Genomic DNA, 24,632 nt, shown 5'->3' with positions numbered 1-24,632 from the left:
ATCCCCAGACTATGTCTATTTGTCACTATATTTTCAGCATCTAAGTCCATGACTTCCAATTTATGTTCATTGAATAAATGACTACTGGATGGATGGATACATGTATCCATCATTTTGAGGCAGGCAACTTACTGCTTAAAAAGATGCAAGTTGGACCAAACCAGGGAACCAAGGTGTGCAGACATGTCTAAACGGATCACATCTTTCAGTAATAATAATAATGATAGTCAACCATCATTACTACTAATTGCTTAGCATATGCTGTATTGCTGTAAGTACTTTGTGTATGCTAAATCATTTAGACCCCAAAATTAACTTCTACAGAAAAGAGTTGTATAAGCCCCTTTTACAAAGAAGAAATGGAATTCACAGAGAAGATAATAAATGTGCTTAAATGGAGAAGTCCCAGAGTTCACTCTGAATAACTACATTATGCTGCCTTCCTTTACAAGGAGAATGGTAAAAAAAACAAACAGAAAACAGTGACTTCCATCCAGTCCTCATCAAGCTCCCACTCATGCGGCATGAGCTGCAAATTCTAACGGATAGCAATGCTACTCTATTAAATTAATCATAACATCAAGCAGCATCTATATTTATTTCCAAATGTTATTTGTCATAACATCAAGTAACATTTATTTCTAAGTTTTCTGCCGTGTTTTTTTAAGACACATCCCTCAGAATCTCTTCTATCCATCACAGGGCCTAGCATCATGTCATGTTCACAGTAGGCACTCAAAAATACTTTTTGGATTCGATTAAATTATTTGGGGACTACAATGAAGCCTTTGAGGCTTCCCTGGTGGTTCATACAGTAAAGTGTCTGCCTACAATGCGGGATACCTGGGTTCAATCCCTGGGTGGGGAAGATCCCTTGGAGAAGGAGATGGCAACCCACTCCAGTACTCTTGCCTGGAAAATTTCATGGACAGAGGAGCCTTGCAGGCTACAGTCCATGGAGTCGCAAAGAGTCGGACATGACTGAGTAACTTCACTTCACTTCACTTCTAAATCCTTTGACTATGTGGATCACAATAAATTGTGAAAAATTCTTAAAGAGATGGGAGTACCAGACCACCTTACCTGTCTGTTGAGAAAATTGCATGCGGGCCAAGAAGCACCAGTTAGAACCAGATATGGAACAACTGGCTGGTTCAAAACTGGGAAAGGAGTAAGACAAGGCTATGTATATTGTCACCATGCCTATTTAACTTATATGCAGAGCACATCATGAGAAACGCTGGGCTAGATGAAGCACAAACTGGAATCAAGATTGCTGGCAGAAATATCAATAACTTCAGATATGCAGATGACACCCCTTAGGGCAGAAAGTGAAGAAGAACTAAAGAGCCTCTTGATGAAAATGAAAGAGGGGAGTGAAAAAGATGACTTAAAGCTCAACATTAAGCTAATCATGGCATCCGGTCCCATTACTTCATGGCAAATAGATGGGGAAACAGTGGAAACAGTGGCTGACTTTATTTTTCTGGGCTCCAAAATCACTGCAGCCATGAAATTAACAGATGCTTACTCCTTGGAAGAAAAGTTATGACCAAACTAGAGCCTGGGTGTTCTTTGGAAGGAATGATGCTAAAGCTGAAACCCCAGTACTCTGGCCACCTCATTCGAAGAGTTGACTCATTGGAAAAGACTCTGATGCTGGGAGGGATTGGGGGCAGGAGGAAAAGGGGATGACAGAGGATGAGATGGCTGGATGGTATCACAGACTCAATGGATGTGAATCTGAGTGAACTCCAGGAGTTGGTGATGGACAGGGAGGCCTGGCATGCTGCATTTCATAGGGTCGCAAAGAGTCGGACACGACTGAGCGACTGAACTGAACTGAACTGAACTGAGAGAGCATATTAAAAAGCAGAGACATTACTTTGCTAACAAAGGTCCCTCTAGCCAAAGCTATGGTTTTTCCAGTAGTCATGTATGGATGTGAGAGTTGAACTATAAAGAAAGCTGAGCACCAAAAAATTGATGCTTGTGAACTGTGGTGTTAGAGAAGACTCTTGAGAGTCCCTTGGACAGCAAGGAGATCCTACCAGTCCATCCTAAAGGAAATCAGTCCTGAATGTTCATTGGAAGGACTGATGCTGAAGCTGAAACTCCAATACTTTGGCCACCTGATGTGAAGAACTGGCTCATTTGAAAAGACCCTGATACTGGGAAAGATTGTGGGCAGGAGGAGAAGGGGACGACAGAGGATAAGATGGTTGGATGGCATCACCAACTCGATAGACATGAGTTTGAGTAAACTCCGGAAGTTGGTAATGGACAGGGAGGCCTGGCGTGCTGCAGTCCATGGGGTCACAAAGAGTCAGACATGACTAAGCAACTGAACAGAACTGAACTGATATATTCTCACCCTGCTTATTTAACTTCTATGCAGAGTACATCATGTGAAATGCGGGGCATAGATGAATCACATGCTGGAATCAAGATTGCTGGGAGAAATATCAATGACCTCAGATATGCAGATGATACTACTCTAATGACAGAAAGTGAAGAATTAAAGAACTTGTGGATGAGGATGAAAGAGGAGAGTAAAAAAGCTGGCTTGAAAGTCAACATTCAAAAAACTAAGATCACTGCATCTAGTCTCATCACTTCATGAAAAATAGATGGGGAAAAAAGTAGAAGCAGTGAAAGATTTTATTTTCTTGGGTTCCAAAATCACTGCAGACAGTGACTGCAGCCATGTAATTAAAAGACACTTGCTCCTGGGAAGAAAAGCTATGACAAACCTAGACAGCATATTAAAAAGCAGAGACATCACTTTGCCAACAAAAGTGAAAGTGAAGTCGCTCAGTCATGTCCGACTCTTAGCGGCCCATGGACTACAGCCCAACAGGCCCTCCGTCCATGGGATTTTCCAGGCAAGAATACTGGAGTGGGGCGCCATTGCCTTCTCCGTTAACAGCGGCAAGGCATATTATATTTACTTGGAGCTGGTATACTTGGTGACAGCCTTAGTGCCCTCAGACACGGCGTGCTTGGCCAGCTCCCCAGGTAGCAGCAAGCACATGGCGGTCTGGATCTCCCTGGATGTGATAGTCGAGCACTTGCTGTAATGCGCCAGGCGCGATGCCTCGCCAGTGATGCGCTCGAAAATGTCGTTGACGAAGGAGTTCATGATTCCCACGGCCTTGGAAGAGATGCTGGTGTCTGGATGGACTTGCTTCAGCACCTTGTACACGTACACGGAGTAGCTCTCCTTGCGGCTGCGCTTGCGCTTCTTGCGTCCTTCTTCTGGGCCCAAAGGTAGAGTCAAAGCTATGGTTTTTCCAGTAGTCATGCATGGATGTGAGAGTTGGGCCATAAAGAAGGCTGAGTGCTGAGGAAGTGATGTTTTTGAATTGTGGTGCTAGAGAAGACTCTTGAGAGTCTCTTCGACTGCAAAGAGATCAAATCAATCAATCCTAAAGGAAATCAACCCTGAATATTTATTGAAAGGACTGATGCTGAAGGTGAAGCTCCAATACTTCGGCAATGAACCAACTCATTGGAAAAGACCCTGGTGCTGGGAAAGACTGAAGGCAAAGGAGAAGGGGTGGGTTAGGAAGAGATGGTTAGATAGCACCACTTACTCAAAGGACATAAATCTGAGCCAACTTCGGGAGATAGTGGAGGACAGAGGAGCCTGGCATGCTACAGTCCATGGGGTCGCAAAGAGTTGAACATGACTTAATGCTTGAACAACAACGACAAAAAAATTATTTTGGAGTTGCTAAGATTTGAATCTCATGGTTGAGTTCTATAAACCCACATGATTGAAGGGATAAGTTTAAAGCACACAGAAGCAGAGGGACAATTCCTGACATAAAAGAACATCTTGAGGGATTAAAATAAACATGTATAGAAATCACCTGAGGCTCTGGAAACTTGATTAATTGTTTCGGGAAAATCAGGAAAATATACCAGCCTTGATAAAGCACTAAGCAAAAGCTTTATTATGCAGTACTTTCTTGGTATACTGAAAGTACACCATTAACAGTACTTCTTAACCACTGGCTGCTCAAAGTTACATAAATTATTGCCATGACAACTATTTCTTTAGCAATAAAATTATGAAAACCGCAATTTCCCCTACAGATAACAAAGCCTTATCATTTGCTATTCACAATGAGCTTAATGTTTACCCCTCAGCAGTCATCACAGACAAAGCATCTGTGTAGCAACACAGACCCTACCAACTTGGAAAGGAGGTGCTCTAAAAGAACTCAGGAAGAGGGCTATTTCAATTGCAGGAAGCTTTGTCCCCAGAGGCAAACACATAATAAATAATGGTTGGAGTTCCACACACATCCACAAAGACCTAAATTAGTCATAATTTGGTTAAAATGCACAATATTGAGGAGGAGGGAGAAAATAGTGTGTCTAGATTCACAATTAAAAAGCAGGAACAGTAGTAGAACTGAGGAGTGAAACTCAGTCTGAAAAAGAACTCTTGGACAGTGTCAAGAGCTTCAAGGCTGAACGCAGTTTTGTTACTTCACTTTGTTAATGAACTTCATCTCTAGCCCTCTCTGCTCCTTTCTCGCAGACTTTTATTTTTTCTTCAACCTTTGCAGGCTCCTCTGAGCTCAGGGTCTCTAACATGATGCTTATTCTGTCTTTGAAGCTCTCCCCATCCACCCAGCTTCCCCATGTCACCTGGCTACCACTTACTCATCCTCAGATCTCAGACTAGGGGGCCATTCAGATGAGATCTGGCCCTCCTTATAACACTGCATAGCATCCTGGGCTGAGAATCCATGCATTTCATCTCTATAATAATTATTAGGAATTAGCACAATTTCTTGTGCTTAGTATTTCTTTAACCTTGTCTTCCAACTACAGACAAGCTCCATGATATCAGGGACACTGTTCTTGTCACCTCTATGTTCACATTACATAGCACAGCCTGTGCTCAATAAGTATTTATTGTATTCATGTATTTTTAAAGCGGCCTCCCTTTTCTTTATAAAAATGTAATATTCACGAGAGTTTTACACCATGATATGGTTTGAGGATATTGCTTAAGAAATGAAACAAAGGAAGAGAAAAGAGATCTTGCCTGAAAGGAAGGGAGGTTAGAATAAGCACAGAAGAATAAGCTTCAGGAAATAAAAAGTCAAAAGAAATGGGCTAACATATCTTTTGAATTCTCTCATTTCAAAGGGAAGAAGCAATTGGTAGAGAGAAACCACAGCACCATACAATGTCTAGACCTGACTAGAAGGAAGTATCATGCAGATAGCATAAGGCTGTCTGCATCAACAATGGGGAGGGGGTAGAATGAAGCCAAGACATATCTGGCAATTTCTTTGTTTAGTATGAACACAAATGTCTGTATTAATAGCTCAGGGAATGGCTTTGCAGGGAAGTATTCTTTTGACTTGACAAACATAGCTTAGTGTATCTTATTTTTTAACTCTTCTTCATTCATTTAAAAGTGTTTTTTTGTTTGTTTGTTGGTTTTTTTCTGAGCACCCATTATGTTACCAAGTCCTGAGTTAGGTCTGAGATACAAGATTAACAAGATGAGTGCTGTTGAAAAACTCACAATGAGCCAACTGGACAAATAATTATGAGACAGTGTGTCAAAGTCCTAGGCTGAAATTGATCCAAGTAAATAAATCATCATGTGGGCTTGGCCAGAAGGAAAGGGAAAAATGTGAATGGGGTCAAGAGAGCTTCAACTGGGCAGAGGAGGCTTGAAATTGAGACTGAGTGAAAGGAGTTTCTCTCCAACAGAGAAGGAAAGATGCTCCTAGAGAGAGAGGAATGTGTGCAAGATATGGGAAAATCCTTTGGCTTGTTTGAGAGAAGAGCAGCGATTCTCTGTGACTGGAATAAAGAATGCATATCCTGGGCATCAGTGAGCCTGGACAAGAGGGGCTAGATCTTAAAGAGCCTTGCAAGTCATGAGTTTAAAATTCCCTCAAGACTAATGACATTCAAAATTCTTCTAAACACAGGCATTCTTTGAGAAAATCTTATACCGAAGCCTATAAAGTAGATAAGACCATAGCTGCTGTAGGCTGCTGAGTGGCCACCTGACCCCTTGCCTCCAACCTCCACACACAGCCTAAGGTCCTTCCTTGAAGACCACAAGACCGTTGAACACTCTGCCTGGACACCACAGAGTTGTTAGGGCAGAAAAGGTGCTCAGTAAATAAACTAGCTAGAGTCATGTCATCAAATGAGACTTTCATTTGTAGCTCTGATTTTTGCTTTTGAGTTTACTCTGACTGCAGTGGGGAACGAACAGGAGAAGGGAAGCTAACTCAGCATGGGACAGGCATTCAGTGAGCAATCCAAGGGTGGAAGGAGGCTAAATGGTGGGACAGTCTTGTTTCAGGCTCACTATATTTTCCCACCCTCCCTGACAACCCCCTCTCTGTTGGGTCTAGAGCTGCAGGGGAAAATTATGTGATTGCTCCCACAAAAGAAGTTGTCTTGTGACCTTTTCAGCCTAAGTGCAGCTGATTCCAGGAAGAAGAGAGATTTGAAGATGGAGCGAGAAGAGATCTTCCCAAAGTGGAAGGAAGACTAAGATGAGAACAGACCAGACCAAAGGTTCGTGGGTCTGAAGCTTATACAGTTTGAGAGATCTTCTAAGAAAATGAAGTTATGAATACAAACTTAAATTTAGAAACATAAACCACAAGTTACAAATTTTAAAGATATTTAAAAAGAGAAAACATCACAAATCCGTAATTACATTTTTATGGATGAACTGCCCCACACACCCATGATAATGCTTTTGCTTGTACTTTCCAGCTGCAACACTCTTCTATTATTTCTTCATATGATACCCACATATTTTCTATAGAAAAGGTACATAATTCACTATTTCTTCTAGCATGGTCAGTTGCATTTTGATATATTATCATCTTTGGTTATTACTTAAAGTTTAGAAAATTTTCTTTCAGCTTACTCCTTTTTGGTAATATATAAATTTTAATAGTCAAATTCAGGAAACTTCTATCAAGTCTATTTTATTTATGAGGTGGAAGACTTCAGGTTATTTCAAGTTTCCTTTTCCTGTGACAAATCTTACTCTTTCAATTGATGACCTGCAGCGACATTTGTCACTGTCTTCATTGTAGTGTTGCACTGTGCGTTTATAATACAATCACTGAAACCACTTTTGTGTCAAAACAACAAGAAGTTTGAAACATGTAAAATATCATGTATGAAATGAGATGCCAGTCCAGGTTCGATGCACGATACTGGATGCTTGGGGCTAGTGCACTGGGACGACCCAGAGGGATGGTATGGGGAGGGAGGAGGGAGGAGGGTTCAGGATGGGGAACACATGTATACCTGTGGCGGATTCATTTTGATATTTGGCAAAACTAATACAATTATGTAAAGTTTAAAAATAAAATAAAATTAAAAATAAATAAATAAATAAATTGCTTTCCAATGTGTCCATGTGAATCACTCCTCTTCATTAATTAGATTATTAAGCAATCCAAAGGCAAATTCGATATATTTTTTTTATCAAGTCCTCTCTCATACAGAGAAAATGTTTGGCTGGAGAAAGAATTTAAAATCATTCATAGGATTTCAGTAAGAAGAGTAGCATATGCTAGCCAACCAATCGAATTTGGCAAAGACAACAATCAAGTGTGGCTTCCCTGGTGGCTCAGTGGTAAAGAACCAACCTGCAATACAGGCGATGTGGGTTCGATCCCTGGGTTGAGATCCCCTAGAGAGACTGAAATGGCAACCCACTCCAGTATTCTTGCCTAGAGAATCTCTTAGCCAAAGGAGCCTGGCAAGCTATAGTCCACGGGGTTGCAAAGAGTCAGGACATGACTGAGAGCCTAAACAATGACAATAAAGTAGTAATGTCTGGCATCTGTTTTACTTACCTAACACTTCATTTTTACACTCTTCCCATTATTTAATTCTAAAAAATGATTTGGGATAATTAAGTCACATTTCCTTTTCATTTTGACATTTTTCAATGTGCTTATTAGGGCTTCCCTGGTGGCTCAGATGGTTAAGCATCTGCTTACAATGCCGGAGACCCAGGTTCAATCCCTGGGTCAGGAAGATCCCCTGGAGAAGTAAATGGCAACCCAGTCCAGTACTCTTGCCTGGAAAATCCCATGGACGGAGAAGCCTGGTAGGCTACAGTCCACAGGGTCACAAAAAGTCAGACATGACTGAGCAACTTCACTTTCTAATGTGCTTATACAAAACTGAATCAAACATAGTCATCTGTTCAATAAGTCTTATGACTTCAATAATTATCATTATTTCAAGAACACCACTTTTCATTGTAACCTCTGAAAGGCAAATCCCATTCACTTGAAAATTTAATTGGCATAAGTACTCAATTAAATGCTTAAAAATAACACTAAATATTGTCAATAAATCTGTTCTCTCTCCCTTTGGTTCTTCAAGGTGTTCATTTAGTGCATTTGTATTTGATTGATGTGTAATTCAAGAACCTTCTTGTCTGTGGAGTCCTCCTGACTTTCAGGAAGTTCGAATTTACTGAAAACATTTTAAAAATTACATAATAATACAATATATACAATGTCTTATCCTGGACTCAGTAGTTGGAATCTTTTAACAGTTGGAACATTGGGTTTTTTGCTGTTGCTCATAATATCTACTTGAAAAATATTTCTAATGTCTATTGTATGTTCTGTTTAATTCTCTGTAAATGTTACTGCCATCATGGTTTTAGGGGAGAAAAACAGCTTTCTTTTATTAAATTGTACTATCAGGACAAATGTGGTACATATCAAAGTCAGTGAATTTTCCCAATAAAGTTGTTGAAAGCCCCTCATGCTCTTGTGATTATACAAGCTTTAGTTTCAGTTGCAATAAGAGTTTTGGTGTGCCAAATTCTGTCTTTTTGTGTCAAACTGTCTTTTGCCAAAATTGCCCATTGCATTTTTTGGTTTCTACTAGAATACTCTCAGAGAAGGCAATGGCACCCCACTCCAGTACTCTTGCCTGGAAAATCCCATGGACGGAGGAGCCTGGTGGGCTGCTGTCCACGGGGTCACTGAGGGTCAGACACAACTGAGCGACTTCACTTTCACTTTTCACTTCCATGCATTGGAGAAGGAAATGGCAACCCACTCCAGTGTTCTTGCCTGGAGAATCCCAGGGACGGCGGAGCCTGGTGGGCTGCTGTCTATGGGGTCGTACAGAGTCAGACACAACTGAAGTGACTTAGCAGCAGCAGCAGAATACTCTATTCCCATAGTACCTGAATTTGTGTGTAATTAATAATTCTGGGTAATGATGTATTTAGCTTATCTGAAATTAAGACATATAAAATTCATATTTATAGTCTTCTACCACTGTAGGGACCTATATAGTTGTATAATAATATTTCTCTGAATTAAATACACTGACACAACAAATATGTGTAGGAACTTTGTCCCCGGACCACTTGTTTCTTGATGTTTTGCTATGCTGGTGGTAATTTGGCATCTCAATTCTTCTGGGACACCCAGACTACTTCAGGACATGTGTATGCAAGCTTAGTCACTCAGTTGTATCTGACTCTTTGTGACCCTATGAACCGTAGCCCGTCAGGCTCCTCTGTCCATGGGATTCTCCAGGCAAGAATACTAGAGTGGGTTACCATGCCCTTCTCCAGGGGATCTTCTTGACCCCGGAATTGAACCTGGGTCTCTTAAGTATCCTTCATTGGCAGGCAGGTTCTTTATGACTAGAGCTACCTGGGAAGGCTCAAATACACTAAGATGTGAGCTAATGTGTTGGGTTTTTACAAAAAAAAAATGTGATTTCACACACAAAAGCACCAATATTTAAAGTACTGTTATAGATTTATGCTTCACAAATATAGAAATTCTGACAAATAATGGATTTTTTTATAACTTGCATTTTACAAAGAAAATTCATGTTATATTTATGATTGTATATAATGCATCAACAAGTGTATTTCCTTATGGAAAATGTTCTGGTTATGCATCAGTAGGAACTGCTTCAACACTAACATCTGATAACTGGAAGAATTTTCCATAAAACAGCTCCTGGCTCCAAACTTTTCAAAACTCATCCTTTCTCCACTGCCTACATATTTCCAGTGCCTTGTTATTGTTGTTTAGCTGCTCAGTCATGTTCAACTGTCTGCAACCCCATGGACTGTACTCCGCCAGGCTCCTCTGTCCATGGGATTCTTCAGGCAAGAATACTGGAGTGGGTTGCCATTTCCCTCTTCATTCTAGTGCCTTAGGATATATTTATATCACAGTGGTCCTGCACCATTGTTTCGTGGTGCTGAATGAGTCCTGGGAGGATTTCTAGAAGCCAGTCCTATACTACACCTACCACTGGCAATAACATAATCACACACTGAAGGCATTGAGCATGATCTAAACAAACTAAGCATTTCTGCAACTTACCTTCCATGCAGTGTGACTTCCAGCATGCTAGTAAATACCAAAGCCACCCAACAAGAGAGAATCAGAGTGAAGACAATAATCCTCACTGATCATTGTCAAAATAAACGATCGTACAAATACACTGCAGAGTCCTTCCGAAGAACTGTCCCTGTAAATGAGGCACTTTGAAGCCGGATTTAATGAGCTTTCTAGTAAATCCCTGATCGCTCAGTTGGTAAAGAATTGGCCTGCAGTGCAGGAGACCCCGGTTTGATCCCTGGATCAGGAAGATCTGCTGGAGAAAGGATAGGGTACCCACTCCAGTATTCTTGGGCTTCCCTTGTGGCTCAGGTGGTAAAGAATCTGCCTGCAATACAGGAGACCGGGGTTCCATCCCTGGTTTGGGAAGATCCCCTGGAGAAGGGAAAGGCTACTCATTCCAGTATTCTGGTCTGGAGAATTCCATGGACTGTATAGCCCATGGGGTCGCAAAGAGTTGGACATGACTGAGAGACTTTCACTTTCCCTTTCTTTCTAGTAGATCTACCTCCTGGCAGAGGAATGCAAGGAGCACCTCCAGGGAGGACTAAGAAATGCTCCTGACAAGGCTGAATTCTTGGCATCAAAACATTCCCTTGCCAAAATGAGACATGGAAGCCACACAGTCACTAACTTTTAAGGACCTCAAAAACTTGAACAGCTGCATTTGAACAGAAAACTAGAGGGAACACTTTGAAGTTAAGGTATTTTATTGCTATTAGTCTTGTCATTTCTACTGCCATTGTTGTTTTCTAATAAACTGGAAACTCCCTAATTCCCAGTAATGACCAGCTTCTCACCAGCCTAAGTAATAGGACAGGGGCTCAGAATAGACTTGATTTGACAATAAAAAAACATAACACAACTTACATGTCCATGTTGATATTATGGTTACAAATCCACGCCCATTATTATCTCAATATTTCACATGAGATACTTGTTATTTCTAACACCATCTCAATAAACAGAGAGGTTAATAACAAACGTATATCATTATAAATACAAGTATGACACTAGCTGAGAAAAGTATTAAGACATTATTTTCACTGATTATAATTTCAAAGAACAGTCCATGACACCCTAAAGAGATTTATTCATATTCTTATTTTCAGAAACAGTTTAAAAAGTGACTGCCTTTCAATTCTGTAGTTTTATTTTCTTAATTGTTTGGGACAAAAATTAAAGTAAAAATATTTCACTGCAAAAGAACAGTGTTCTGCCTTGCACCTGGGTTTTTCCATGACCCCCTTCTGCATAGTAATCAGAGACCCTAATCTGCTCTTGCAGCTCCATGAAAATTTCTGGATAAAATCACTATGTTTGCGAAGCTCCCCTGGTTTCTGACCAGCCTTAAAAAACAGTGAGGGTTGCAATCATGACTTCTGCAAAGAATACTGTACACTACTGTTACATAAACTGATACCTGACAGATAATCAGTTCCCAGAAAATGATCTCACTGCATGGAGTTCCTAGTACTGAATAAAATAGAGATTATATATTTGGTGGCCAATCTGAAATGTGAAATATGTTGAGCTATTCCAGTGGGTGACATACAAAATCATTTCAACCTGTGACTAGTACTATGCTGTGAATGTGTATCATTGGGTGAGAACTCAAAGAAGGAAAAAGGGGGTGGCATTCCACTCCAACTTCTTGGGGGAAGGAAAAACAAATTACAAGTGACAGAGTCAAAATAAACTGCATAGGACAGGATGTCAGAGATGCTTATTTTGAAACATAAGCCCCAGTTCTATTCTGCCACAGGGTAAAAATATGTTGATTTTTTCATTCAAATTAAAAGGAAAAACTATGAGTGCTTTAGTAAAATTTAAAGAAGGATAACACTGCAATCTCTTCATTTCCCAGGGAGACCTCCCACTAGCACCTCCAAGAAGTTTATGTCCTTGCAAATGTTTTGGCCACTCTGAACCTGTAATATTATGTGCAGAAACTCATGTCTGGAATTAACTGCGGATCCTCAGCAACTGAGGTAGATGGCATATGACTGACCACTCTGTGCTCGCTTTCACCTCGTATCACAGATGCCTCGGGCTGGTGCCTGAAAATATATGGCTCAACTGGAACATTTTTTTTCAAAACTTAGCATTACTCACTTCCATGTTTGGCTCACTGATTTCAGGTCAAGCCCAAGGAAGTAGGAATATCCATGGATGGAGCTGTGCTAATGCTATGCCATGGCTCCAAACACACCATTTCTCACTAGGCACAGCAGTTAAGATAGGCTTACCCTGAGGCCACACCAGAGCTCACACCTGAACTCTTGTTGCTTTGTGACTTTGTGCAAGTGTTTGTTCCTCTGGATCTCAATTTGTTCAGTATCACAAGGAGATCTGAGCAGTCCATCCTAAAGGAAATCAGTCCTGAATATTCATTGGAAGGACCGATGCTGAAGCTGAAACTCCAATCCTTTGGCCACCTGATACAAAGAACTGACTCATTGGAAAAGACCCTGATGCTGGGAAAGATTGAAGGAGGGAGGAGAAGGGGGCGACAGAGGATGAGATGGTTGGATGGCATCACCGACTCGATGGACATGAGTTTGGGTAGGCTCTGGAAGTTGGTGAAGGAAAGGGAAGCCTGGCATGCTGCTGTTCATGGGGTTGCAAAGAGCCGGACACAACTGAGCAACTGAACTGAACTGAACAGAGATGATGCTAGTGCTTACCTCTTATACTAGACAAAATAATATATGTAAAGTACCTGGCTTAAGATCAATGCTCAAACACTGGGGCCAGTATTATTTTGCAATCCCAGATAGCTTTTCAGCTTTGATTCATCCATTCACCATTCTAAATAGTAGTTACAACTTATTCATGAAATATGCATGGGGCACCAGTTCTGAGCCCAGTTGCTGTCCTGGGCACTGAAGACACAGCCATGGGCAAGACACAGCCGTGTTTTCTGTCCTGCTGCAGAGTCAACTCAGGGCAACTTGTCTGAGAAAGACAAGTTCTTGAAAGGCTGTGCGTTCTTCTCCTTGCCACAGCGGAATCCTCACAGAGACTGAAAAGGCAATCATCAGAAACAAAGCATCCCCTTGAAATTTTTTAGAACCAAATGGAGCAAACAGCGTTATGGATTTTTTAATACTAAAGGCCATAATTCAAATAAATAAATAAATTCAATTTTTAAGGTCTTGAGACATTTCTTCAGGAGTCCACATTATAAGATACAATCTCTGCCTCCACATACTCCTCTCCCTCACATTTCAGAAGCCCCGCTAACATGCATATATACATTGATGCCTATAAACACCTAATTCTTTAAAACAACTCCAAATTCTGAGCCAATGCTCCTTATTGTTGCTCACTTTCCCATGAGGCTTACCCACAGATGGAGAATTAACTCCTTATGCAGACCTGAACATGGCAGGCAGCACGAACAAATGAGATTTCTCACCACGAATTAATAACTAATCATTATATTACTTATATGTGTACATCAGTCCCTCGTTCAACAGATGTTATTGAGTTCCTACAGTGTACCAGGTTATGCCGCAGATGTTAAAGGCAGAAGAGTGAATCTGTGTATGGGTCATGCTCAGTTCAGTTCAATTCAGTCGCTCAGTCGTGTCCGACTCTTTGCGATCCCATGAACCGCAGCACACCAGGCCTCCCTGTCCATCACCAACTCCCAGAGTTCACGCAAACCCGTGTCTATTGAGTCAGTGATGCCATCCAACCATCTCATCCTCTGTCATCCCCTTCTCCTCCTGCCCTCAATCTTTCCCAGCATCAGGGTCTTTTCAAATGAGTCAGCTCTTTGCATCAGGTGGCCAAAGTATGGAGTTTCAGCTTCAACATCAGTCCTTCCAATGAACACCCAGGACTGATCTCCGTTAGGATGGACTGGTTGGATCTCCTTGCAGTCTAAGGGACTCTCAAGAATCTTCTCCAACACCACAGTTCAAAAGCATCAATTCTTCGGCACTCAGCTTTCTTTATAGTCCAACTCTCATACCCATACATGACTACTGGAAAAATCATAGCCTTGACTAGACGGACTTTTGTTGACAAAGTAATGTTTCTTCTTTTTAATATGCTGTCTAGGTTGGTCATAACTTTCCTTCCAAGGAGTAAGCATCTTTTAATTTCATGGCTGCAATCACCATCTGCAGTGATTTTGGAGCCCAGAAAAATAAAGTCTGACACTGTTTCCCATCTATTTCCCATGAAGTGATGGGACCAGATGCCATGATCTTAGTTTTCTGAATGTTGAGCTTTAAGCCAACTTTTTCACTCTCTTCTTTCACTTTCATCAAGAGGCTCTTTAGTCTTCACTTTCTGCCATAAGGGTGGTGTCATCTGCATATCTGAGATTATTGATATTTCTCCCAGAAACCTGGATTCCAGCTTGTGTTTCTTCCAGCCCAGCATTTCTCATGATGTACTCTGCATATAAGTTAAATAAGCAGGGTGACAATATACAGCCTTGATATACTCCTTTTCCTATTTGGAACCAGTCTGTTGTTCCATGTCTAGTTCTAACTATTGCTTCCTGACCTGCATACAGGTTTCTCAAGAGGTAGGTCAGGTGGTCTGGTATTCCCATTTCTTTTAGAATTTTCCATAGTTTATTGTGATCCACACAGTCAAAGGCTTTGGCATAGTCAATAAAGCAGAAATAGATGTTTTTCTGGAATTCTCTTGCTTTTTTGATGATCCAGCAGATGTTGGCAATTTGATCTCTGGTTCCTCTGCCTTTACTCAGTTATACTCAGTTGTATCCAACTCTTTGTGACCCCATGGACTGTAGTTTGCCAGGGTCCTCTGTCCATGGGATTTCCCAGGCAAGAATACTAGAATGGGTTGCCATTTCGTTCTCCAGGGATCTTCCCCATCCAGGGATTGAACTCTCAAGTCTTGAGTCTCCTGCTTTGGCAAGTGGATTCTTTACCACTAGCACCACCTGGGAAAAGTGAATAAAGCAGATAAATGTTAAGTCTTTTAGGAGCCTACATTGTGAGCTTCAGGAATAGCAGTTTCTCCATTCTTCAAGGCATTGGCTATAGGACTCAGACAATGGTGTAAACAAATCTACACTGGAACATGGACTGTCATATTGTATCCATTCGAAGATGCACATTTCTTTCACCTGTTAACATCTCTGAAGCCAAAGAGCATCCTACAGTGGGCAGACTCTTATAGTTACTGCCATTAGTGGCATAGTCTGTGGGGGCAGGGGGAATCAAAGTTTGATTATTCTGATAAGATCAAGAAAGCACCAGTACACTAACAATAACTAATAATAATAGCAGGCAAACCTCAACTCTTACTGGCTAAACATAATAAAAGATCATTTCTCTCTCAGTCTGATGCTAATGTTCCATTTTGGAGCACTCTCCTCCAAGCACTAATTTAGAAACCAGATTCACAGTGAAAACTCTCCAATCCAGGACTCTGTGTTTCCCTGCGGGTCTTTTCCATCTGGCCAGGCAGAAGGGAAAGAGTATGGAAGATCACGTGAGGGAGATACGTGCCAGGCAGGAAGCAGCCTGGGTCACATCTGCCAACACTCACTGGAAAGCGCCCAGCCACTGGACACACCCACCTACCCTCTCACTCAGCAGGCGGGGCCTTGAGAGAAGGAACAGCAACTGCACCTGGGAATGAGAATCAGGCTCAGCCAAGAGAAACTGTGGATCCTGGACTTTGCTGACGCCAGGGCACAAGCACGAGAAATAGGATGCTCATCACATATGTTTCCCTTGCTTAGTACATTGGGTTTTTAAAAGCTATTTCATGTTTTCACTCTCGCTTACTCCACAAAGTAACTTTGGGGGATAGGTATCTTTAGACAAATGAGGGATGAAGACAAAAGAGTTACTTATTGGCCTGATTCTATATGATATTACTAGAGTGACCATATCATTTATCTTTTAAACCAGAAGGAGAAGGAAACAGGGCAGTCTTACTAACTGCACTGGAGAGCAGGCATAAATTGGGATAACCTTGGGTTAACTGGGATGTATTGTCCTCTACCCATGGTGGGCAGCGTATGGATCAAATCACAGAGCTCCAGACCCTGAGTCTGATGTTCTTTTCTCTACACTCTAGCTGGCCTTTCAGTCTAACTGAATCTAAGAAACACTTATGGCAAACAGTACTTAGTTCATTCTAGAGAACTATGTTAAAACTGAGCTTTTAATGGTTTCAAATAATATATTTGCAAAATGTAAACCAACCCCAAAAGATGTGCCATAAAAGTCATAGGTGTTTAATCCATACAAATGAAACAAACAAGGCTTTCAGTTCAGTTCAGTTCAGTCGCTCAGTCATGTCCAACTCTTTGTGACCCCATGAATTGCAGCACACCAGGCCTCTTTGTCCATCACCAACTCCCAGAGTTCACCCAGACTCACATCCATCGAGTCAGTGATGCCATCCAGCCATCTCATCCTCTGTCGTCCCCTTCTCTTCTTGCCCCCAATCCCTCCCAGCATCAGAGTCTTTTCCAATGAGTCAACTCTTCGCATGAAGTGGCCAAAGTACTGGAGTTTCAGCTTTAGCATCAGTCCTTCCAAAGAAAGCCCAGGGCTGATCTCCTTCAGAATGGACTGGGTGGATCTCCTTGCAGTCCAAGGGACTCTCGAGAGTCTTCTCCAACACCACAGTTGAAAAGCATCAATTCCTTGGCACTCAGCCTTCTTTACAGTCCAACTCTCACATCCATACATGACCACTGGAAAAACCATAGCCTTGACTAGACGGACATTTGTTGGCAAAGTAATGTCTCTGCTTTTGAATATGCTATCTAGGTTGGTCATAACTTTCCTTCCAAGGAGTAAGCGTCTTTTAATTTCATGGCTGCAGTCACCATCTGCAGTGATTTTGGAGCCCAGAAAAATAAAGTCTGACACTGTTTCCACTGTTTCCCCATCTATTTGCCATGAAGTGATGGGACTGGATGCCATGATCTTCGTTTTCTGAATGTTGAGCTTTAAGCCAACTTTTTCACTCTCCACTTTCACTTTCATCAAGAGGCTTTTTAGTTCCTCTTCACTTTCTGCCATAAGGGTGGTGTCATCTGCATATCTGAGGTGATTGATATTTCTCCCGGCAATCTTGATTCCAGCTTGTGTTTCTTCCAGTCCAGCATTTCTCACGATGTACTCTGCATATAAGTTAAATAAACATGGTGACAATATACAGCCTTTTCCTATTTGGAACCAGTCTGTTGTTCCATTTCCAGCTCTTTGTAGGTAATTTGGTTTTATCTTGAAAATCCAGGGGCATGTGGGTTTCCCTGGTGGGTCAGATGGCAAAGAATCTGCCTGCAATGCTGGAGACCTGGGTTTGATCCCTGGGTTGGGAAGGTCCCCTGGAGGAGGGCATGGAAACCCACTCCAATATTCTTGCCTGGAGAGAGGAGCCTGGTGGGCTGTAGCCTATGGGGTTGCAAAGGGTCAGACAAGACTGAGTGACTAAGCACACAGGACAGGGGCATGTAGATTTAATGGGTTCCGTTTTACACATGATGGAAGAAATTGGACACAACAGTCCATGCTGTGGCCAGTGATTCAAATGAAGAGGAATCTGACACCAAGTGTATGTGTGTGTGCTGGAGAGATTTCCCCTGGACTTGTGAACAGAGTGACCATTTAACTTATCATCCAAATCACAACACTTTTAAGAGTGAAGGGGTTCCAATATTAATGTCAGGGGAACAGATATAAATTTGGACTGCCTAGGGCAAACTGGAATATACGGTCATCCCTTACAAGGGGAGGGGGCCATTACGCTCTCAGGGATTTTCACCCTCACCTGGCCTGGACAGGCTCTAAGTGGGGGAGCCTGTTACCATTCATTGCTACTTCATTGGTCTACCTTTTAAGAAGTGGGGCAAGAGAATGTTTCCAAAGTGGTGTTTTCATTCACAAGTCTGGTGCCCAGGCTGAGATGACTTAAAGTCTGAGATGACTTCAGGACTTCCCTGGTGGTGCAGCAGATCGGAATCTGCCTGCCAATGCAGAAGACACAGGTTTGATCCTTGGTCCAAGAAGATCACATATGCCACGGAACAACTAAGCCCGTGCCCTGCAACTACTAAGCCTGTGCTCTAGAGCCCAGGAGCTGCAACCACTGGAGCTCGCACTCCTAGAGCCTGAGCTCCACAACAAGAGATGCCATCACCACGAGACGCCCTCACACCGTAAGAGTAGCCCCTGCTCACCGCAGCTAGAGAAAGCCCACGTGCAGCAGCGAAGACCCAAATGCAGCCACAAATAAATAAATAAGAAGAAAATACACAATTTTTTAAAAGGACTGCTTCAACTAGGACTGCTGAACAAAGCATATACAAGCTGTTCTCCATATGGTTTGAGCTTCTCTTAGCATGGAGACTGGGTTCTGGGTGGAATTTCTTAGAAAGAGAGAGTTATAAGCCCAGGAAGAAACTACATCGTCTCTTCTGCCCTAGCCTCAGATATCATCACCTGACCTGAAACTGTTGTGATAAATGCACCCAAATTCACACGGAAAGGACCCATTTTTAAAACTGCAATATATTGGGTTGGCCAAAAAGTTCATTTGGTTCTTTCTGCTGCTGTTCAGTCGCTCAGTTGTGTCTGACTCTTTGCAACCCCATGAAGGACAGCACACCAGGCTTCCCTGTCTTTCACTATCTCCTGGAGTTTGCTCAAACTCACGTCCATTGAGTCTGTGATGCCACCCAGCCAGCTCATCCTCTATTGCCTCCTTCTCCTCCTGCCCTTAATCTTTCCGAGCATCAGGGTCTTTTCCAATAACAATGTGCTTTCTGTAACATTGCAGTAAATCCTGAAAAAACTTTTTGGCCAACCCAATATGATGTCTCAAGCATGTCCCTTTTTCTTTCATTATTATCAGACTTGCATTTGGGGCTAGCCAGCAAAACCACCACAGTAACAGCCACAAATTAAGCTTCATTTTTAAGTATAAGCAAGCAAAGAGAAGACTTGTGCAGTAGAAAAAATATTGTTGCCAAAACTTTGAAGATGGTAAATAGGGCTGAGTATACATGGAGTTGAGAAAATATTGAATCCAAATCCCAGCTCCGGACAACAATGGGACAGAACCCATGCAAGACCTTCCGTGGGCCACTGTCAGACAAAGGTTTTACCCTCTTTCTACTCCACAAGTAGCGTAGACTCAGTCACAGCCCACTGAGACATCATTCCATAACCAAGTGGATGGGTATCACCACTGCTTCTTAATTAATCCCTATCTTCAGTCTGACAGCCAGCATGCATTTGCCTCTGTTCCTCTCAGACTAGTTTTTGAGTAAAAATAACATTCTATGACTACGAATAGTTAAGTAGGAACAGGAGCTTGAAATGAGGGGACCATTACAACAGGTTTCATTCTAGGTGTCTAGGACCCTGGAACTTGATAATCCTTTGGTTATTCATTGTTAGTATGGGTGGTGGTGATGGTAGTATTTGACCAGGGTTTTAATGGTGATAGGGCTTCCCAGGTGGCAGTAGTGGTAAAGAACACAGCTGCCAATGCAGGAGACCCCTGCTTTGACCCCTGGGTCAGGATGATCCCTTGAAGAAGGGCATGGCAACCTACTCCAGTATTCTTGCCTGGAGAATTCCATGGACAGAGTTGCCTGGCAGGCTACAGTTCACGGGGTCTCACAAAGTCGGACACAACTGAGCATGCACGCTCCTTAATGGTGATAGAAATAATTGGGTTAATCCCCTTTTTCATTCTGGTCATAGAAAAGTATTCCAAAAAACCAAGAATGACACTTTTCCTCTCCTCTAGCTTGATTTTCTATCCCATCTAACAAGTAAAACAACCCTGTTCTCCTTGGTCCCAATACGTGGGAAACTGATAGAAAAATTCAAATGACTGTGTATGTTCAGATTCAAAGGTTTGTGTTTTCTATGAATTCCAGCTCTGCCCTTTTCTACCTGTATTACCTTGTGCAACTAATCTCAACCAGTTTTCCTATCTGAAAAAATGATGAGAAAAATAATATCTATTTTAAATGGTTGTGGTGAAGTTAAAGGAAACTCTGCATGTAAAGTGCTTAGCATATTATAAATATGCAGTAAATCAGTAAATGTTAACTGTTCTTAGCTATTATGTTTCTAGTCCCAGCTGGAGTTGATGATTTTAACTTTTTCCTCCTCCATTCTGCATAATCGCAGTTTTGAAGCTTCATTTTCTCCAAAACTTTACCATTTCCATGCTCACCCTCGGTTGATTGCTTCTATACAGAGAAAATCTTCCTCCAAGGGGAACCCAGACATTCTCAAAGCCCCTGATTGCCCAAGGGTTTAGAGTCCTGGGTGCTAGAATGCAAACTCCTGACATGTCCCTTTTTCTCTGCCCCACCTTCCTCCATACGCATGTACATTACACAGAGCATGGCAGATGCAGAAGTTGGCCTGGTCTTCATCACGAGTGGCCATTCTTTGGCCAAGCTTCCCCTTGAAATGGGCCAGTTTATGCAAGGGATGCTTTCTCAGTGATTCAAACCACTGGGAATCTGGGAACCAGACCAGAACTTATTCTGTTAACAGTTTCCTATGCAAACCACAACATGTCAGTGTCCACACTTTTACCAGGGACAATGGACAGGATCTGTTCCAGCTCTAATTTCTCATCATTATGATGTTTTAATACTTCTGTGCTGTGGCCAGCGGTGTTTTGGAGCCCACTTAGCCTGGCTTACAAGAGCTGATTAGTAACTTTTTAAGAATCTTGTGAGCAGTTGTTATACATAGCCATTATTTAAAATTACATTATGCAAACTTACATATTAAAGGAATAATATTAAAAATAAAGACAATAAACACTTAAAATGCATCACATCCTTATTATTATACTACATTTTTTCTGTTATCTCTGCCTTTGATGTTGTTTACACCTACTCTATCTGTGTGGTAGGAAGAATTTATGACTATACACCACTGCGTATCTCCTCCCCACTCTGCGATAAGTGGTGCCATGTTTGTAGCTTTAAATTGATCCTGGTGGCCACCAATCAGAGATTGATTTATTTTTTTGTTGATTGTCTTGACATGAGAAGTAATGAAGAAAATGTTAACAATGCAGATTAAACCTGTAAATGTCTGTAGCCATTACAGTGTGAGTAGCACAAAAAATTGAGGGCTACTGCCCCAGTATTTGAAGCAAAAAAATTGCTCATGTCACTCACACACTGATGAAGTTCTGATAAACATCTTCATTGTTTTGCTTTCAATTTAGTCTTACTTATTAATATAAACAATATCAACTAACATTTATATCAGAACTGTACTCATTCATCAACAGCCATAGGTTGGCTAGATATAAATAGAGTTCAGCAAAAATCATTCTGTGAGAATCAATTGGCTATATGGCGTTAGAGATAAAGAGCATTTATATTTTATTATTATTATCAGTTGTGCTACACATCGTTTATATCATTAAGGTTGATAATATACTTATGTACACCCATGTGTGCATGCTAAGTTCCTTCAATCTGTCCGACTCTTTGCCACCCCATGGACTGTAGGTCCCCTGGCTCCCCTGTGCATGGAATTCTCCAAGCAAGAATGCTGGCAGGGGTTGCCATGCCCTCCTCAGTGGGATCTTTGGGATTCAGGGATCAAACCCACAACTCTTACATCTCCTGCATTGGCAGCTGGGTTCTTTACCACTAGTGCCACCTGGGAAGCCCATTTATGTACATATATATACACAGATTTTCTATTGATTCCTTATAGAAGGGTCAGACAGAGCTCAGAGAAGTTTTATCTATTTTCAAATGCACATGTAAGGAGTTCCAAAATTCTCATGTTATTGATTTTTACTTCTTCAATACTCGTATGGCATTTTGGCCTTATTTACAGAATGACTATGATGTAATGAGGTTAATCTGATAATAAACAGACCTGAGGAGCCCAATAAACAGACCAGTGCATGGTAAGTCACTTCAGTTGTGCCCAGCCTTTTTCAACTGTATGGACTATAGCCCACCGGCTCCTCTATCCATGGGATTCTCCAGACAAGAATATTGGAGTGGGTTGCCATACCCTCCTCCAGGGGATCTTCCTGACCCAGAGATAGAGCCTGCATCTCTTTCATCTCCTGCATTGACAGGTGGGTCTTTACCACTAGCACCACCTGAGAAGCCCAGTCACTTCAGTCACTCAGTTGTGTCCAACTCTTTGCAACCCCGTGGACTGCAGCATGCCAGGCTTCCCTGTCCATCACAACTCCTGGAGCTTGCTCAAACTCATGTCCATTGAGTCAGTGATGCCATCCAACCAACTCATCTTCTGTCGTCCCTTTCTCCTCCCACCTTCAATCTTTCCCAGCATCAGGGTCTTTTCAAATGAGTCAACTCTGCCCATAGGTGGCTAAAGTATTAGAGTTTCAGCTTCAGTATCAGTCCTTCCAATGAATATTCAGGATTGATCTCCTTTAGGATTGACTGGTTGGATCTCCTTGAAGTCCAAAGGACTCTTAAGAGTCTTCTCCAACACCACAGTTCAAAAGCATCAATTCTTCAGCACTCAGCTTTCTTTATAGTCCAACTCTCACATCCATACATGACTACTGGAGAAACCATAGCTTTGACTATACGGACCTTTGTTGGCAAAGTAATGTCTCTGCTTTTTAGTACACTGTCTAGGTTGGTCATAGCTTTTCTTCCAAGGGAATCCCAGAACCCTCCACTAATCTAAGGAAGTAGCTCTGGATTTAGGATACATCTAAAGCCAGTATCTGCTTTTTGCTTGATTATCAGTGAAGCATTAGGAGAAGGCAGCAAAATTTCCCTGTGTGATGACAGAGTGAAAGAAGGCATTGGATATGCTCCTTTTCTGGATTGTTCTCCCACCAACTCATTGAGCCAAAACCTGTGGTACATGTAGCTCTTCCTGCCCCTGCCCTACTAGGAAGATGCACCATGCCTCTGCCTAAATTTGAGAAGGAATCTGATTTAAGCCCTGGGTATAGGAGGGATTAGCTTCCCTGGTGGCTCTGCAGTAAGAATCCATCTGCCAATACAGGAGATGTGGGTTTCATTCCTGGGTTGGGGAGGTTCCCTGGAGAAGGAAATGGCTACCCACTCAGTATGCTTGGTGGGCTACCGTCCATGGGGTCTCAAAGAGTCGGACACAACTGAGTGACTAAACAATGACATAGGAAGAGACATGCGCTGGGATGGATTGTACACAGGATCTCATATGCACCTTAGCTCCCAACAACTTGGCCAACACATATAATAACAACAACCCAGAAAGATTCTGCAGTCAGATGGGACAACATATTGAAAACCTAGTAGAGCTAAATTGTATATAATAGAAAAGACAAGACTCAGCGGAACATAGTTAAAGACTATAAATTCTTTCAAGGTAACAATGAAAATGCAAGAAGAGAATTGTTGGTAGCATAGGTCAGTAAGAGGAAATGAAGATACTATGATACAAAATAAGAAAAGCTTTGCCTTTAATTATAGAAAATATTTTGAAAATAGTCAATTCTATAATTCTTTCCCAAGATGAATAACCTAAGATTCCTTTTTAAACAGGTATTAAGTAATACAATAAGTATTGGATAACTCTAGGAAAATTACAATGAGGAACTTTTAAAATGAATGATGCTTCACTCGAGTATGCTTATTATGATTTTATGCCAATAAATTATATAAATAGGTAGGCTAACATTAAAATTTTAAATTTTTCCATAGGTTCATTGCATCTGTGATCATATTTTTCCTAAGAATTTTGCTTGCATAGTAGTAATAGAAACTTGAATTTTTCTGCTGGGTATTTCTCATGATAACAAGCTCATTATGTGTGATTTCACTGAATCACTTAACTGCAAGTACAGATTAAATTTCACTATAACTGAGTTTCAAGTTGTTAAATTTTTACCTACTAACCACACAACTTAACAGGGACACCCTATTTAATAACATGTACCTTTGCAATTTCTAAAAGTATAGGCTCCAGGAGAATCTGCAAAGGGTATGCCTATCTCTAAATGGTTTTTTTGTTTGTTTGTTTTTGCAATAGGTCTGTTATTCTCAAATGGAAATGAGTGAAATGTTTGATGGTTTTTAAATAGTTGGTTATAAATAAGCCTCTTGATTTTAATTTTGAATGCATGATTTTTTTTAGGAAAAGAAGTTTAGTTTGAAAACACTTAAACTTAGGTTCTAATGTAAAGTGAAAGATTTGTTTGATCCTCTGGAAACCCACAGGTGGAAGA

General features: G+C 41.4%; 1 protein-coding gene across 1 annotated transcript; it reads right to left on the bottom strand.

Annotated features, from left to right (window-relative positions):
- Positions 1 to 2,947: 2,947 nt before the first annotated feature.
- Positions 2,948 to 20,826, bottom strand: LOC100294980 (histone H2B 1/2/3/4/6). Its single transcript, XM_002690298.1, has 2 exons — positions 20,763 to 20,826; positions 2,948 to 3,258 (listed from the first exon to the last, which is right to left on the bottom strand). Exons 1-2 carry the CDS (start codon positions 20,824 to 20,826, stop codon positions 2,948 to 2,950), a joined length of 375 nt encoding a protein of 124 aa, XP_002690344.1.
- Between the last annotated feature and the right edge of the window lie 3,806 nt (positions 20,827 to 24,632).

The sequence above is a fragment of the Bos taurus genome, chromosome 9 (genome assembly GCF_002263795.3).
Source record: "Bos taurus isolate L1 Dominette 01449 registration number 42190680 breed Hereford chromosome 9, ARS-UCD2.0, whole genome shotgun sequence".
NCBI classification, from domain to species: Eukaryota; Metazoa; Chordata; class Mammalia; order Artiodactyla; family Bovidae; genus Bos; species Bos taurus.
The sequence above is the reverse complement of the archived record's forward strand: the minus strand, read 5'-3'. Positions and strand labels throughout refer to the sequence as shown.